This window comes from Prionailurus bengalensis, chromosome E1 (assembly GCF_016509475.1).
Source record: "Prionailurus bengalensis isolate Pbe53 chromosome E1, Fcat_Pben_1.1_paternal_pri, whole genome shotgun sequence".
NCBI lineage: Eukaryota > Metazoa > Chordata > Mammalia > Carnivora > Felidae > Prionailurus > Prionailurus bengalensis.
The window spans coordinates 34363268-34381518 of NC_057347.1; the positions used below are offsets into that span (position 1 = coordinate 34363268).

Consider the following 18251-nt stretch of genomic DNA (forward strand, 5'->3'; position numbering starts at 1 on the left):
GCCGGGCTCGAACTCACAAGCCATGAGATCATGACCCGAGCTGAAGTCGGCCACCCAACCAACTGAGCCACCCAGGTGCCCCCCCAAAATTTTTATTTTAAAGAGAGAGAGTGCAAGTGGGGGAGAGGGGCAGAGGGAGAGAGAGAATCTCAGGCAGACTCCATGCTGAGCACAGAGCCTGATGAAGGGCTTAATCCCACGACCCTGAGATCATGACCTGAGCCCAAATCAAGAGTTGGACACTCCAACAACTGAGCCACCCAAACAACTGAGCCACCCAGGTACTCCTGGGTGTAGGTATTTATCTTAATCTTGGCCTAGAATCTTCACCCTGGGTCTAGCACAGGACCCAGCATTTACTAGGCAACAAATGTTGGCTGAATTGCACTGAGTTCTCAAAGATGGTGAATTTCAAGAGTGTTGTTTGGGATCACTGAGAACTTCCTCCAAATAATATACACAAATGAATTGGCATTTAGAAAACATAATTTCTTCTCATCTCCATTCCTTTCCTTAGCATGCCCGTTAATAAGTGTGTCAAAATTAATTTCTCAACCAAAATGAATTTGCAGTGTAATCCCCAATGAAATCTTTTAAACACTTTTGGAAATGGGCTTTGGGTTTGTCTGATGTTTCCTAAAATTCTAATCTATTTCTTTCTCATCTATTTACTTAGGAGACTCAAGTGAGGGAGTGGGGGTAGAGTGGGGACCAAAATTCAGGTTTCTTGCCGCAAGTCTCACTGGATGCTTACTTACTCCAGAGAAAACAAGTCCCCTTGTACGTACTGGACTCCTCTCCCCAAGGACAATGAAGATTTCCTGGATCGCCCTATAGATTGCCAAATGTTAACCATGTGATGTCTGGAAGATGGGATTGTATGGGTGATTTTAATTTTCTTCTCTGTGCTTTTTTGCACTTAGCACGTTTTCTATAGTGAGTATGCATCTGTCTGTGATTGGGGGGAAATCCAACCCACTATTTAAAAAATTTATCTTTTAGGGGCATCTGGGTGGCTCAATTTGTTAAGCGTCTAACTCCTGATTTTGGCTCAGGTTATGATCTCACAGTTCATGAGTCTGAGCAGTGCGTCAGGCTCCACACATAGAGTGCAAAGCCTGCTTAGAATTCTCTCTCTCCCTGCCCCTCCTCCCTAGCTCACTTTCACTTTCAAAATAAATAAATGAACTTAAAAAAAAATATATATATATCTTTTATTCCCAGAATGAACTTCAGTTCTATGTGTAAAAAACATACAGAGGTAGGTGATGGGCCTTTTCTTTCATTTAACCCAAGTCAGAAGGAAGTGGAGAAAAAAATTGACCTGAACACAAATATGACCAATACACCTTGGACCCATTAAAAAGAGCCTTAGGGGCGCCTGGGTGGCGCAGTCGGTTAAGCGTCCGACTTCAGCCAGGTCACGATCTTGCGGTCCGTGAGTTTGAGCCCCGCGTCAGGCTCTGGGCTGATGGCTCAGAGCCTGGAGCCCGTTTCTGATTCTGTATCTCCCTCTCTCTCTGCCCCTCCCACGTTCATGCTCTGTCTCTCTCTGTCCCAAAAATAAATAAACGTTGAAAAAAAAAAAAAGAGCCTTAAATACTGGGATTCTTGCTTCAATCATATGTTCAGCCTCTTCATTTTATTTTTATTTTGTTAAAGTAAGCTCTAGGCCCACTGTGGGGCTTGAACTCAGGACCTCAAGATCAAGAATCAAATGCTCCACCACCTGAACCAGACAGGTGCCCCACAGTCTGCTCATTTTAGCAGCAGTTTCTGCTAGTCTAAAGTTCCAAGTGTGTGTGTGTGTGTGTGTGTGTGTGTGTGTGTGTGCGCGCGCGCGCCCGCACGCGGGGTGGGGGGGCAGTGTTAGGGGGAATAGCTCTTGCCTAGAGGCCTTCTTGCAACTAGAAGCTGGACAGATTTACACATTTTTTTTTAATGTTTACTTATTTTTGAAGCAGAGAGAGAGACACAGTGTGAGTGGGGGAGGGGCAGAGAGAGAGAGACACACACATACACAGAATCCGAAGCAGGCTCCAGGCTCTAAGCTGTCAGCACAGAGCCCGCCGCGGGGCTTCCACTCACAAAGCACGAGATCGTGACCTGAGCCGAAGTTGGAGACTCAACCGACTGAGCCACCCAGGCACCCCCAGATTTATGCATCTTATTCGGACACAAAGACTTTTGAACGCCTCTGAAACTTTTTAAGAGAATTCCACAGCTAGACTGTCTCACCAAGAATATTCAGGTTTGTGCTCTAGTTGGTGATCACTCGTCATTTCACACAGCCATAGGTGGAGGGCCTTGGGCACTGGGAGTCCTCTTTCCTCTTCTTTCAGTGACCCTCTCTCCACCTGTGAGCAAATGTAGTTTGTGAAACTGGAGAACTTGATTCACACAGAAATAACTGTAAAATTTCCAGGAGGCTAGACAAACAACAGGACTAGCGATTTCAGTCTCCCAGTGATTATAGTTATTGTGCTTAGGAAGAAACACCTCCCTTCCTGCCCCCATCAACTCCTCCCCTCTGCTTGCCCACACTAGTGTCCTCACTATTTTTGTAAGGCCAAAGAATCTCTTAAAATGGGATTTCCTTCCTTTTGGGAATCAAGAGTAAACACTGGCTCTAAAGTTCACAACATGACCTGTTTTCCTGAATGACTGTTAGTCTTAAACAATAATCTCAGCCCTAGTGGGTGCTGGAAATGTATCCAGGTGGTTTACCAAAGGAGGTAGGATTACTGTCTATGCAATTAGGTGTTGACTAATGGGACCAAATCTCAAGGCCCTTGCTCCTGTCTTTCACTCCCACCTGCAAATGAGAATAGGATTGTAGAATTGCAAGAAATCTTTACAGATTCTGTAACACACCTCGTCATTATGCAGACGAAGCTGAGGCTGGTAGTCCTTACTGCAGCGATTGGCACCCAGTAGGTACTCAGTAACTACAGGTTTTTTTTGTTTTTGGCCTCAGTTGTTCAAGTCCATACCAGTCCATACTAGAACTATAAGTTTCTCAATGTAAAAGCCATTTTCTTTCTGCTCTATCATATTGTTATGTGCTTCCATTGAGTTTACTATAAAGCCATTATCTTCATAAATTTTATTTAACAGCTTTACTGAGATATAATTCATATACCCCACAATTCACCTTTTTATTTGTTTTTATTATTTTTTTTAATGTTTATATATTTTTGAGAGAGGGAGCACAAGCAGGGGAGGGGCAGAGAGAGAGGGGGACAGAGGATCCCCTCTGTCAGGGGCTTGAACTCATGAACCATGAGATCATACCCTAAGCCACAGTTGGATGCCTTACTGACTGAGCTACCCAAGCACCTCACAATTCACTTAAAAAAATTTTTATGTTTATTTATTTTTGAGAGAGAGAGAGAGAGAGAGAGAGACAGTGCATAAGCGGGGGAAGGGGACGGGGGGAGCAGAGAGAGACAGAAACACAGAATCCCAAGCAGGCTCCAGTCTCTGTCAGCACAGAGCCTGATGCAGGGCTCGAACTCGTGAACGATGAGATCATGACCTGGGCCGAAGTCGGACACTCAACCGACTGAGCCACCCAGGCGCCCCCCACAATTCACCTTTTACAATTCAGGGGTACCTGGGTGGCTCAGTCGGTTGAGTGTCCGACTTCGGCTCAGGTCATGATCTCATGGTTCATGAGTCTCACCCCCTCATGGGGCTCGCTGCTGTTAGCATGGAGCCTGCTTCAGATCCTCTGCCCCCTCTCTCTAGGCCCTTCCATTGCTTGTGCTATCTCAAAAATAAATAAACATTAAAAATAATAATAATAAAGTGTACAATTCAATGGCTTTTAGTATACTCAGAGTCATGTACAATCAATTTTAGAGCATTTTCATTACCCTCAAAAGAAACCCCATACTCATTAGCATCACTCATTTTCCCTCATTCCCCCACCCAGCCCAAAGCAACCACTGATCTTTCATATGTGGTCCTTTGTAACTGGTTTCTTCTACTTAGAAAAATATTTTCAAGGTCCATCTCTGTGTAACATGTACTTTATTTCTTTTTATTGACGAATGATAAATATTCCAAGATAGACATAGACCATTTATATCTATTCAACATTTGACGTATATTTGGCTGGATTTTATTTTAAACAAATATGGCCTTTGAGAGCTAGTAGAAGCTTAAAATCAAGATATAAACATATGTCATATCTTCCTTTTTAAAGTTTATTTATTTATTTTAAGAGAGAGAAAGTGTGTGCGTTGCATACATGCAAGCAGCTGGGAGGGGTGCAAGGAAAAGGAGAGAGAGAATCCAAGTAGGCTCCTCTGTGCTGTCTGCGAGAGCCTGACACAAGGCTCCACCCCATGGACTGTGAGATCATGACTTGAGCTGAAATCAAGAGTTGAATCAAGAGTTGGACACTTAATCCACTGAGCCACCTAGGCGTCCCTATCTTTCTTCTTTGAATTCTTTATATCTATCTATCTATCTATCTATCTATCTATCTATCTATCTAGAGATATAGAGAGAGAATGTTAGCAGGGGAGGGGCAGAGAGGGGAGGGACAGAATCCCAAGCAGGCTCTGTGCTGATAGCCAATTTCGGCTCCTACTCAGGAACCATGAGATTATGACCCGAGTCAAAATCAAGAGTCCGTGGCTTTACTGTCAGAGCCACCCCGGTGTCCCCTTTTTAAAATTCTTAGAGAGATTGGGGGCACGCGAGTGGGCGAGAGGGGCAGAGGGAGAGAATCTTGAGCACAGAGCCCAACAGGGGCTCAATCCCCAGACCCTGGGATCATGACCTGAGCCGAAATCAAGAGCCTGATGCTCAACTGACTGAGCCACCCAGACGCCTTATAACTCATATCTTTCTTCTTTCAACATTCTTTCAACGTTCTTTCTATGTTGAATTTATGCCTAAAGGAGCATACTTATGAAAACTTTATTATAAACTCATATCTAAAAACCAACACTTCCCCCCTAAATTTTCTTTTTTCCTTGTCTTTCTTTAGTAATCTCCATGCCCACGGTGGGGCTGGAACTCATGAGCCACTGGGAGATCAAGAGTAGCACGCTCTAACAATTAAGCTAGCCAGACACGCCTCCACTAAATTTTTTGATGTGTATGATAATATTGTGGAAAGACAAAGTACAGCTTTGCCCTAGCTTTTCCTGCTCCTCTGACTCCCAGGAAAATAAGGATATGTATATTTATATGTATGTATATAAATACCTAGTTGATAGCCCCCAGGAGGGGAAAAAGAAAAGAAATATCGGGAGCAAGACTCTTGACACAGTCATATACACTAACAGTATAAGGGTGGATGTGGGGTGAGGTGAGAAAGGGGGGCAGTATAGACTGCTATAAGGCTTAGTATTTTCTTTTTCGTCCTTCTGAGTTTACAGGTTGGCCTTCGTCCAACTTCCATATCGTTTATGTGGGTCTCCAGGTGGGTCCAGATTGGAAGACGTTGGGGGACTAGTTCAAACTTGGTAGGAAGAACTTGAAGTTGTAAACAAGTCAAGGGTATTTATGATCACGGGAGTGGCCTATTCCTCCCCCGTAAACCTTCGTTTATCCAAGTCCTGTCTTTTCTTCCCTATTCTTAGAAGAGACCGGACGCAATACGCCTTGAGTCACCTGCCGCGGAGGAAAGGAATTTTTGGGAGTGTCTCCCGCCTCCTCTAGGGAGGGCAAAGAAGACCGGAAGGCGATCTTTGACTCAGCCCGCCGGAGGCTTGGGTGTTGTGTCATTCCCCACACGTGACGCTCTCCCAGGCGGTGGAGATCTCCCGTATCATGGGACTTATTCACCCCAGTCTCCACCCCTTTCCTCCTGGACTCCCTAACCCCTTCCTTCCCCGCTTTGCTCCTCTTCAAGACTAGAAGAAAGTAGGCTGGCTGGAGCCAGGAAATGCCACTCTCCCAAGTTGGACGGGAGAAGCCCCGAAACTCAGTGTTTGGGAAAGTGCGAGATGTGGCGTTGCAGTTTTATCCTTCTCCAGAATGCTTTGCACGTCCTCTGTTTCAGGCTATCCTTACTCTCGTTATCCCCAAATAGTTGTATCGAGACCACCTATCACTCAGGGAGACCTCGCCTTAGTAAGGTTGCTGTTCCTCTCCCTCAGTTTCCCACTCTTCTCTGAGCCTGAGATTCTTAACCTGAACTGGTTTGAGCCCCACATCAGCCTCCTTCCCATTCTAGCTGCGTGACCTTGAGTGAACCACAACTTTTCCGGGCCTACTTTCCTTGTCTGTGAGACGAACGTCTACCGCACCACGCCTGGTGTGAGGAACAAATGAGAAAGCCCTTTGTGAGCTGAAAAAGGCAGTAGAAATGTTAGCTATGTTAATTCTGGACTGCTAGTCACTCTTCCAGAACCCCTCCCTTTCCTTTGGGACCCGCCCAGCAAATCCCGCCGGGGGCTGACAGTTCTCGCCACCCTCCTCCCGCAGCCTTTCCCATTGGCGAACGCGCCCGCCGCGCGGCGCCCAGTGGTGACGCCACGGCGCCCCCTCCGCCGGCGCACGATGACGCATGGCCCCGCCCCCGGCCGCGCCTGGCCTCCCGCGGGGCCCCGCCCATCGGGCCGACGCGGCGCGGGTCCCGCCCCGCAGGTGACGTGTGGCGCGCGCGGCCCGGCCGCCCCGGCAGTTGGTGCAGCGGCCGTTGGGCTGAGTGCGCTCACCCCACCCCTCCCCTCCTCGGGCCCGGGCCCCCCACCCCGCCGGGCGCAGCCCCAGCCCCAGCCCTAGCTCCAGCCCTAGCCACAGCCGGGCCCGTCCCGTGCGGGCCCGTGCCGCCTCCTCAGCCGGCGACGCCCCGGGCCGCCCGCCCGCCACCATGGAGCTGGAGGACGGTGTGGTGTACCAGGAGGAGCCCGGCGGCTCCGGGGCCGTGATGTCGGAGCGGGTGTCCGGCCTGGCCGGCTCCATCTACCGCGAGTTCGAGCGGCTCATCGGGCGCTACGACGAGGAGGTGGTCAAGGAGCTGATGCCACTGGTGGTGGCCGTGCTGGAGAACCTGGACTCGGTGTTCGCGCAGGACCAGGAGCACCAGGTGGAGCTGGAGCTGCTGCGGGACGACAACGAGCAGCTCATCACCCAGTACGAGCGGGAGAAGGCGCTGCGCAAGCACGCCGAGGAGGTGAGGGCCCGCCGGCGGGGAGGGCGGGGGCCGGGCCCGAGGGCAGGCCGGGGGGCTGGGGGTCGCGGCCCGGCCCGGCCCGGGAGGGGGCGCGCCGGGCCTCCTGGAGGCGGGCCCGAGGCCGAAGCCCCCCGGGCTGAGCCCGCGGCCGCGAGGTCCTCAGGACCCCGGCCGGCGTCGGAAGCCGAGGCAGGCTAGTGAGTGTCCGGGGGAAGGGAGGGAGGTGAGGAGGCAAGGCCCGGGGAGGAAGCCGCAGCTTGGCCTGAGGGCACCTGAGGTTGACTGAGGGCGATTTTAGTGTGGCTGGCTCTCGCTTGTAGTTTAGGGAAGTTTCCGACCACCGTAGGATAGTCAGATGGCAGTTCAAACTTTTACCATGGTGTGTGTGTGTGCGTGTGTGTGTGTGGAAGGGGGGGTGTATTTAAACACTTCTGTCCTGGATATGTAACTTCCGCTGGTTCCAGTACCTTTCCAGGGGGTTGCTGCTTTGGGAAGTTAGAGATCTCCCTCTTTCGGTCAGTTTCTTCTTGACGTCTTAGCCCTGTTGAAAAAGAGGTTTTATTTTGTTTTATGTGCCTTGGTTGACACTTTGTCAACACTTAGATGTTGTAGAGCAACACTCTGTAAATAGAGAGAGTGTTCAGTTTTATTTTGGTGGTATCTCACACCAAAGCGTTCCTCCGTGTCAGGTGATCACCTTGGACAGTTCCCCGTAAAAACTCTCCCGTTTATTTATAAAGAGGACTGGGGGCGGGGCGGGGTTGAGGAGGTGTAGGCGACCGTGGGCAACCTTGTTCAGACTGCAATTTACAGGTGCCCTTGGCCGGCTGTTAACCCTAGCATCTCTGCAGTGACCTCGGCGCCCTCACCTCGAGTCTGAACCTTTTGGAGCTCTGGAGTAGCAAGTGATAGGCCTTGGACTTCTTGAGACAGTCAAAGATTTAAGCTTTCAGGCTGTGCTGGCATTATTTCTCTTGAACTTAACTAATGCAGGGGAAGTGTCCTGTTCATCTTTGTTTGTGAGCATCTAGCACACCTAGCTAAATACATGGTGATAGAAGGAAGCCAAGTAAGTAATTATTGAACCAACAATATGTTCTCTTTCAAAAATGCTTGAAAAGTTATTAGGATGTGAGATTTGTTTCGCAGCTTATTTCCTAGCCCTAATTTAAACTTTTAATTTTGTCACATATACCTTTGTATTAGGTCCAGTAGTTCCTTTTTCTTTTCCTTTAAAAAAAATTGTTTTAAATTTATTTTAGAGTGGGGGGGAGGGGGAGAGAGAGAGGTGGGGGGAGAGGGGAAATCTTAAGTAGGCTCCACACTAGGAGCAGAGCCCAATGCAGGGCTGGATCCCAGGACCCTAAGATCATGACCCTGAGCCAAAATCAGGTCCAACACTCCACTGACTGAGCCATCCAGGAGCCCCATTTCTTCTCTCTCTCTCTTTTTTTCATGTTTATTTATTTTTGAGAGAAGGAGAGAGTGTTGAGTGGGGGAAGGGCAGAGAGAGAGAGGAAGACACAGAATCTGAAGCAGGCTCCAGGCTCTGAGCTGTCAGTGCAGAGTGATGCGGGGCTCGTACTCACAGACCTCGAGATCATGGCCTGAGCCGAAGTCAGACACTTAACTGACTGAGCCACCCAGGCATCCCTCTTCTCTTTTTTTAAAGCTGGACTATAGCAATGATTTTTAGTTCTAATTTTGTGATCCATTTGTCTCAAAGCAATGGCATTGGATTTGCCAAGCAAACTTGACTTTATTTCAAGAGTATTTCCAAGTACATAGGGAGGAAGGGATTGAAAAAAAATCTAAAGATGGGATTGTGGAGCGCCTGGGTGGCTCATTTGGTTAAGTGTCCACTCTTGATTTTGGCTCAGGTCATGATCTCACGGTTCATGAGTTCAAGCCCCACATTGGGCTCTGTGCTGACAGCATGGAGCCTACTTGGGATTCTCACTCTCTGCCCCTCCTGTGTGTGTTCTCTCACTCTCTCCTCTCTCTCAAAATAAAACAACAACAACAACAAAAAGATGGGATTGTGATTTCTAGTTTATTAGCACTGTTTATAGAACAGGGGTGTTATACTACCACTGCAGTGGCCTGCTGTGTCTTCATCCTCATACAGACCCTCCCCAGTATTGGGTAATGGGAGGTACTGGGAAGAGACATATATACACAGGTGAGGAGCAGCCCCAGCATGAACCTATATCACCTTGGATAAAAGAAATGCTCCCTCTAGTTTTAAACTCTTTTAGGGCTGTGTGAACATGGCAAAAGGCCAGGATCACACGTGCTAAGAAAAACATCTGCCACAGGTTGCAGAATCAGAAAATAAAACTAACTGCCAGGCACTGGACTGTATATTAATTTCATAAGTAAGTGACTTTTTTTTTTTTTTTAATTTGGTCTTGGGAGAGAGAGTGTGTGTGTCATCGAGAGCATAAGCGGGGGAGGGGCAGAGAGCGAGAGAGAATCCCAAACAGACTCCACACTGTCAGCAAGGAGCCCAACACAGGGCTCTAACCCAGGAACCCTGAGATTTATCTCAACAGAAATCAAGAGACAGATGCTTAACTGGCTGAGCCACCCAGGTGCCCCAGTAAATGACTTTTAAAAAATGAGTTGTCCGATGACTTTTTTTGTAACTGATACTTTTTCAAACATGTCTGTAAATTCTAATGAAACCTTTGGGCAAAGAGCCATGACCTGAGAATAGAGAGCATTGATGAAATGCTAGATGAGCCAATTCCCAGAACATAAACATAAAACCACCTTGTTATCCCTTTTCATGTAAGATGGTAAATCAAGATTTACCCAGTCTCCAGAAATTCAGTCTTTCTTAGGCCAACATGCACAAGTGAATTCTGTGTTTAATTTTTTGTGAGTGCTCTGTTTGTGGCCTTTAATATGGAGCCTAAGAGTCTGCTATTACAGCAAAAGTGCCTCCGGGTATTTACAGCAAAAGTATTTGAAAGCCTGGAAATTGTCCGTTACTAGAAAGTGTAAAGTAAATTCTGAGCACCTTTGTGGAAATTAAGGAGGGTATATAAATGGTGAGAATGTTTTAGGGGGTGTAAAGTACTTTAATCTCTTGCTTGCAGGAATTCTCAGCAAGGGATCAGAAATTTAATCTTTATTCTAGTGGTATCTAGTGGTATTACTTAATTTGAATACTTTCTGTCTTTTTCTTTGCTTTTATTTGAATTTTTGTGTGTGTAGTTAGTCTGCTGTTTTTGTGAATCTTTAAAAACAACCTAAAGGAGGGGTGTCTGGGTGGCTCAGTTGGTTGACATCCAAGTCTCAATTTTGGTTCAGATCATGATCCCAGAGTAGTGGGATCAAGTCCGAGCTGAGCATGGAGCCTGCTTGAGATTCTCTCTCTCCTTTTCTCTCTCTGTCTCTATCTCTCTATTTCTCTCTCCCTCCCTCCCTCGTGCTGCCCCTCTCCCCACCTCATGCTCTCGCTCTCAAAAAAAAAAAAATTAAAGACAACATAAGAAGGGCTGATTTTAGACAAATTTATGATCAGTTTCGAATGCTAATCAAAATATTTATCATCTTATTACTTGCTACTCTCCCCTATGGGCTCTCTGCTCATCTTACATCTTTCTATTTCTTATCTAAGTCCTGTGTGATGCCTTTGCTGATGCTGTTCCCTTGGGCTAGAATGATTTTCTTTCTTTCTTTTTTTTTAATGTTTAATTATTTATTTTTGAGAGTGAGAGAGAGAGCGAGAGCGAGCAGTGGAGGGGGAGAGAGTTAAGATTTTATTTTTTTTTAAAATTTTTTTTTTTTTTCAACGTTTATTTATTTTTGGGACAGAGAGAGACAGAGCATGAACGGGGGAGGGGCAGAGAGAGAGGGAGACACAGAATCGGAAACAGGCTCCAGGCTCTGAGCCATCAGCCCAGAGCCCGACGCGGGGCTCGAACTCCCGGACTGCGAGATCGTGACCTGGCTGAAGTCGGACGCTTAACCGACTGCGCCACCCAGGCGCCCCAAGATTTTATTTTTAAGTAATCTCTACATCCAATTTGGGGCTCAAACTTATGACCCTGAGGTCAAGAGTGGTATGCTCTACTAACTGAGCCAACCCGGTGCCCCCAATCAGTTTTTTGTTTTTGTTTTTGTTTTTGTTTTGTAATATATATTTTAAGTTTATTTATTTATTTTGAGAGAGAGTGCAAGTGGGGGACAGGCAGAGAGAGAGGGAGAGAGAATCCATAGCGGGCTCTGCAGTGTCAGTGTGGAGCCCCATGTGAGGCTTCAACTTACCAACTGCAAGATCATGGACTGAGCCAAAATCAAGAGTTGGATGCTTAATCGACTAAGCCACTCAGATGCCCCTATTAGTGATTTTTGAAAACAAAAGTTTTTATACAAAGTGATCTGGAGAGAGATGTTATTCTTGGGAAGAATATGTTAGTGTTTTGATGTTTTTGTTTGTGCAAGTTCTGATTCTTTTAAAATAAACATGATTGCTTTGAGTAACTAAAAAAATGACAATACTTTTCTGATAAGTAAGCAAATGAGTTTAAGAACCCTTTCCTTAGAAGTTTAGTTCCAAGTGATTCTGTGGGCCTTGTTTCTTATCACCATTATTTTCAAAGTGAGAGTTTATTTAGCATGATTGAATAGAGGGAGACTGCACATAAAAATAAAGGTGCACCCTTTTCAATCCTCCCTTTCCTTCCTGCACTATAGAAGCACATCTGAAGAGAATGAGCTGAGGAGAGAATATCCTTGCTGGGAGGAAGATTTGCGTGATGTTATGACTGCTTTTCTGTGGCTTTTTGCTTAAAAAATTGAGGTGATTAAATGATGAGGTGAGGGGCACCTGGGTGGCTCAGTTGGTTAAGTGTCTGACTTCAACTCGGGGCATGATCTCGCGGTTCGTGAGTTGGAACCCCGCGTCAGGCTCTGTGCTGACAGCTCGGAGCCTGGAGCCTGTTTCAGATTCTGTGTCTCCCTCTCTCTCTGCCCCTCCCCTGTTCACTCTCTGTCTCTGTCTCAAGAATAAATAAACATTAAAAAAAAAATAATAAAAAATGCTGAGGTGAGAGAGACCACCAAGAATTTTCAAATTAACTTTTCCCCAGTGAATCAGCACTTAAAGCAGAAACAAAATTGATGTTTTATATGAAGACTGTAATCAAATTGTTTTCTTTGGAAGTGTGTGAACATGGGAGTGATAAGATTTTTGGGCAGGAAAGCAGGCATGGATATTCAGTGTTCTTTTTATTGATATAGTTCTCATTCATAAGAAATATTTTATTTTTTAAAACGTTTATTTATTTTTGAGAGAGAAAGATAGAAAAAGAGAGAGAGGTAGAGAGAATCCCAAGCAGGCTCTGTGCGGTTAGTGCAAAGATTGACATGGGGCTCAAACTCATGAACCATGAGATAGTGACTTGTGCCGAAACCAAGAGTCGGGTGCTTAACTGACTGAGCTGCTCAAGTGCCTATCATAAAAAATATTTTAATCAAACCTGTTGAAGAAGTTAATTTTTTTAAAAATGTGTTTTTATTTATTTTGAGAGGAGAGAGAGTGGGGCAGTGGCAGAGAGAGAAAGAGAATCCCAAACAGGCTTCTCACTGTCAGCACGGAGCCTGATTCAAGGCTTGGTCCCATGAAACATGAGATCATGACCTAAGCAGAAACCAGCAGCTGGACACTTAAGAGGCTAAGCCACCCAGGCACCTTGAAGAAGTTAATTTTGATTTGTTTGCAAGGTAATTTACAATGACAGTTAAGTTCATCTCTTTAATAAACACTTAAAAAGGAAAATTTGATGTCTCTTCACTGAGTTATGTGACTTTTTATCAAGGAATAGGAGTGAAGAGTAATTTTGCATACTTATAACTTAAATTTTGTTGATAGTGGCTGCTGAAGACTTAGTTGAAGAACTGAAATTACATGTCTGCCTCAACATTAAGTTTATTTTGTGCCTTTAGTACTGTTGTTATTTAAATCAGTAATTGTGATGGTTCTTCAGACTTCTAGCCTTAATTCTGTCAACTCTATTGGCTTAAAGAATTGAACTTTGGAGTTTCTGGGTGGCTCAGTCAGTTGGGCCTCCGACTTTGACTCAGGTCATGATCTCATGGTTCGTGGGTTTGAGCCCTGCATGGGGCTCTGTGCTTATAGCTCCGAGCCTGGAGCCTGCCTCTGCTTCTGTGTCTCCCTCTCTCTCCGCCCCTCCCCTGCTCACGCTGTCTCTGTCTCTCAAAAATAAATAAATGTAAAAAAAAAAGAAAAAAAAGAATTGAACTTTGCTGCTTTATTTCACAAAAGTAGAGCATTAGGAGAGGGTGGCCAAATGTCAGTACAGGAGAGCAAATTGGTGTCCAGGGAGTATCAGCATTTGTCATCTTACATGTTTGAATATACGTGTTATTTATTAGCTTTCAAACTCCTTCTATTTATTTATTTTTTAAATGTTTATTTATTTTGAGAGAGAGAGAGGGCGAGAGAGAAAATCTGACAGTGCATAGCAACGTGGGGCTTGAACTCACGAACTGCAAGATCATGACCTGAGCCAAAATCAAGCATTGGACCTGAACTGACTGAGCTACCCAGGAGCCCCCATATTTTCATATTTTAAAAAATACTATTGTTGGGGCACCAGGCTAGCTCAGTCGGTAGAGCATGTGACTCTTGATATCAGAGTTGTGAGTTCAAGCCCCAGTTTGGGCCTAGAGTTTACTTAAAAACAAACAAATCAATGTTTTTTTCTTGCTGAACCATTTGAATAAACTTCATACTGCTCCTGGTCAGTCCCTACTTCGAGACCCTTTCTGAAATGAACAATCTGTTTGTTCTCTAGGTGCGTGTTTGAATGTGGTGGTGATGGGTTGTTGTCTTTTGAAATGGCAGTCCCTTAACCATTGATGGTTATTAACTCTTAAGACAGATCTTATCCTTTTTTTTACCTTCAGAGATTTCTGAATGTAGGTATATAAGTGAGATACCATTATGTGTCCTTGCTTTAGGGACATTCACATTTTCATTTGGTTAAAATCTCAAAAGAGAGGGCATCTGGCTGGCTCTGTCAGAAGAGCATGATCTCTGGCTGGGAGTTTGAGCCCCATGTTTGGGTGTAGAGATTACTAAAAGAAACAAAAACGTTTTTATTTTACTTTATTTTATTTATTTATTTATTTATTTATTTATTAACGTTTATTTATTTTTGAGACAGAGAGAGACAGAGTATGAACGGGGGAGGGTCAGAGAGAGGGAGACACAGAATCTGAAACAGGCTCCAGGCTCTGAGCTGTCAGCACAGAGCCCAAAGCGGGGCTCGAACTCACGGACCTTGACCTGAGCCGAAGTCGGCCGCTTAACCGACTGAGCCACCCAGGCGCCCCCACAAAAACTTTTTTAAAACAAACTTCTTTCTTTCTCTTTCTTTTTTAATTTTTATTTTGAGAGAGAGAGAGAGAGAGAGAGAGAGAGAGAGAGAGAGAGAGAGCAAGAGAGACAGTGCACAGGCGGGGGAGCAACAGAAAGGGAGAGAGAGAAAATCCTAAGCAGGCTCCACACTGGCAGCATATGGCCGGATGTGAGAACTCCGAACCTCGAGATCATGACCTGAGCCGAAGTCAATACTCGGACACGTAACTGACTGAGCCATCCGGTGCCCCAACAAAAACTCTGAAATCACAAGAGAGAATATAAAAACGGTAAGGTACCTAGCTAGATCAGGTAGATCTCTAATGAGAGGATGGATTAGTAGAGTAAGGACTGCTCACTAGGTTACTGTGGTATGTGCCATAGCTTGGTGATCCCGTTCTGTGCCTGAGTCTGCTTCCTGTTTCTCGGACTCCTTAGCTTACGGTTCACTACACACTGCATATTTCAATCATATGGAGACTTTGGTTCCCAGTGGAGATAGTATTAGAATCTAGCCAAAAAATGTGTTTTGTTGGCCAAGTTAATGGCTGAGTTATTTTAAAAATAGTTTTTTGCTGTGTTCAACACTCATAATGAGTACAGCTCTTACCTAAATAAATTACTATTTGGTGGAGATCAAATATATCAACATAGACCCAGTTTAATAATATATGTAATGTGTCTATTCAGAAAAGCTGATATTTAAAAGTATGTGCATATAATACTATACATTTTGAGATTTTAGCTAGTGATATTTATTTATTTATTTTTAGTAATCTCTACACCCAGTGTGGGGCTTGAACTCAGGAACCTGAGATCAAGAATTGCATGCTCTTCCCACTGAGCCAGCCAGGCTATATTTAGTTATTAGGTTTTTTGTTTTTGTTTTTTTTTAATTTTATAAGTTTATTTATTTTGAGAGAGAGAGAGAGAGAGAGAGAGGACGAATAGGGTAGAGGCAGAGAGAGAAAGGGAGAGAGAATTCCAAGCAGGCTCAGTGCTGTCAGTGCAGAGCCTGTCAAGGGGCTCAAACTCATGCATTGTGAGATTGTGACCTGAGCTGAGATCAACAGTCGGATGCTTAACCCACTGGGCCACCCAGGCGCCCCTAGTTATCTGAATGCAAGACTGTTTTATTCACTTAGGGATTGTAGTATCTAATAGTTTGGCATAATAGGTGCCTCCAAAAATTTTGGAACTCAACCATGGGAATTTACATATATATTTTTTAATTCATTTCATTTCATTTCTTTTGAGAGAGGTAATGAGCGTGAGTTGGGGAGGGGTTAGAGAGAGGTGGGGAGAGAGAATCCCAAGCAGGTCCATGCTAACAGCCTTGGGGGAAGGGGGGCACTTGGCTTCATCCCACAAACTGAGATCATGACCTGAGCTGAAATCAAGATGCTTAACGGACTGAGCCACCCAGGGGCCCTGGGGAATCTACCTATTAATACAATGGAGAAGTTTCCAAGTTGAGGATATAGAATTATTAGGAACTTTGAAATATTGTTTTTTTGTTTTTTTGTTTTTTAAGTCAGTAAACTTTTTCAGTAAATCCTTCCCCCTGGCTTTTTGTTAGGAAGGTGTTCAAACATACAGGAAAACTAAAAGTGCATTGATCATCTGTATGTACATCACTTAGATTCAGCAGTTGTTGTATTTACCTATATATGTGTATGTGTTGTATGTGTATACATATACATATATAGATACATACACTCAAAATTTACACACTTTTAAATTGCTGAACATGTCGAAGTAAATTGCAGATGTTCTGACATTTCACCTTGGTTCAGTTAGTGGAGCATGGGACTCCTGATCTCAGGGTGGCTGTGAGTTCTAGCCCCAAACTGAGCATAGAAACTATTTTAAAAAAATAAAAATAATTAAAAAAAATTTAAATATAATTTGAAAAAGAGCATTCTTACCACATAACCACAATATTATTTATACTGAGAACATTTTCTGATATTATCTAATATTCTATTTGAATTTAAGAGGATAGTATTATGTCTGTTACAAAGATAAATAAGTTAGTATTTTTATAATGATCTAATGTACTCATCTGGAAAGGAAGAAATAATGGCAGTTTAGATACTTTTCTATAAGGACTTTAAATCTGAGACCTATAAGACTGAAAAGTTGGTTAAGATTTTTTATTTAAAGTTACAGCATAAAAATATGAGGGATTGTTTTTCCCCTTTGAAGCCAGAATACAGAAATTGAGAAACTAACCCTATGGTAAATGTTTTCTCTAGTAACCTTTTTTTAGACTTATAATATATTTTCTAGGATATCTCATCTGACTGCTTACCTGCTCCAGTAGGATTATAGATGCCGAGAATTTTTTATTTGCGACTCTGCTGATTGGATTCCCTGAGATAGGTTGAGATTTTCTGTGATACTGCATTCTGTTATTGTTCTTTAAAATGTATTTTCACTGGCCCTTCCTGAAGTTATTTTTTAAGAGCTGGGAGGAAACTCCCATGATCTTCTGGTTCTTTCCTATGCCATTTCCATAGGTAGATAGAAAGATAAAAAGATACACAGATGATCAGAAAGAAGAGGGACACTTGGGTGGCTCAGCTGAGTGTCTGACTCTTGATTTTGGCTCAGGTCATGATCTCACCGTTCGTGGGATTGACCCTTACACTGGTTGGTCTCTGTGCTGACAACACAGAGCCTGCTTGGAGTTCTCTCTCCCTCTCTCTCTGCTCCTCCCCTGTTGTTCTCTCTCTCTCTTTCTCTCTTTCTCTCAAATAAATAAACATTTAAAAAAATTTTTAAAAGACGCTTAACAACAAAAAAATAAAAATTAAATTAAAAAAAAGAACAAATAGGGGCACCTGGTGGCTCAGTCGGTTAAGTGTCCGACTTCGGCTCAGGTCATGATCTCGCGGTTCGTGAGTTCAAGCCCCGCGTCAGGCTCTGTGCTGATGGCTCAGAGCCTGGAGCCTGCTTCAGATTCTGTGTCTCCCTCTCTCTCTGACCCTCCCCCGTTCATGCTCTGTCTCTCTCTGTCTCAAAAATAAATAAACGTTAAAAAAAAATTTTTTTTTAAATAAAAAAAATAAAAAAAGAACAAATATTTATTGAGCCAGGCAGTGTTGTAGGCTCTGGGAATATAGCTACAAACAAAACAGACAAGGAAGGTAGCCTGTGCTTTTTTTGGAGTTTATATTATACTAAAGAATAAACAAGCCAGTCACTGTAATTATAGATTGTGATAGATGCCACACAGGAAGTAAAAAAAGGTGATGTGATAAAGAGTAAAGAGGCTGGCACTTTAGATGGAACAAACAAGGTTATAAAAGGTAAGCTGCCCATGCATGAAAGAATCCATCTCATAAGAGTAAGGTTTTAGACCTGAAACTTTAGATGTATATAGTCAGTTTCTCCTACCCTTTCATTTTTCTTGAAAATTCAGAAAAGTAAGCAGCTCTCATAAGTGCATTTCTTCTGTTTTTTTTTTTCTTTTTCTCATACTTCTCAGCAACGTTTGATTCTTTTGGTCACTTAAGAAATATCATACACTCACAGTATATATACGATATATGTATCGTATATATACACACATTTTTATTTAAATTTCAGTTAATTCCAGTGTAATATTAGTTTTGGGTGTACAATATGTAGTGATTCACCAATTCCGAACAACACCCTATGCTCATCACAACAAACACACTCCTTAATCCCCATCACCTGTTTCACCCATCC

The 18251-nt window shown here is 44.0% G+C and overlaps 1 protein-coding gene across 6 annotated transcripts in view; it reads left to right on the plus strand.

Moving 5' to 3' along the window:
* Positions 1 to 6591: 6591 nt before the first annotated feature.
* The window catches only part of SPAG9 (sperm associated antigen 9), a 134027-nt gene continuing 122367 nt past the window's right edge, over positions 6592 to 18251 (plus strand). For 4 of the 6 annotated variants that reach the window (XM_043584045.1, XM_043584049.1, XM_043584047.1 and 1 more), the window contains exon 1: positions 6620 to 7138. In XM_043584045.1, the coding sequence (XP_043439980.1) occupies positions 6836 to 7138 (303 nt within the window). In that variant the 5' untranslated portion in view covers positions 6620 to 6835. Of the gene's footprint in view, positions 7139 to 18251 lie in introns of all 6 variants that reach the window. The other 2 variants (XM_043584048.1, XM_043584050.1) reach the window with 1 other exon arrangement.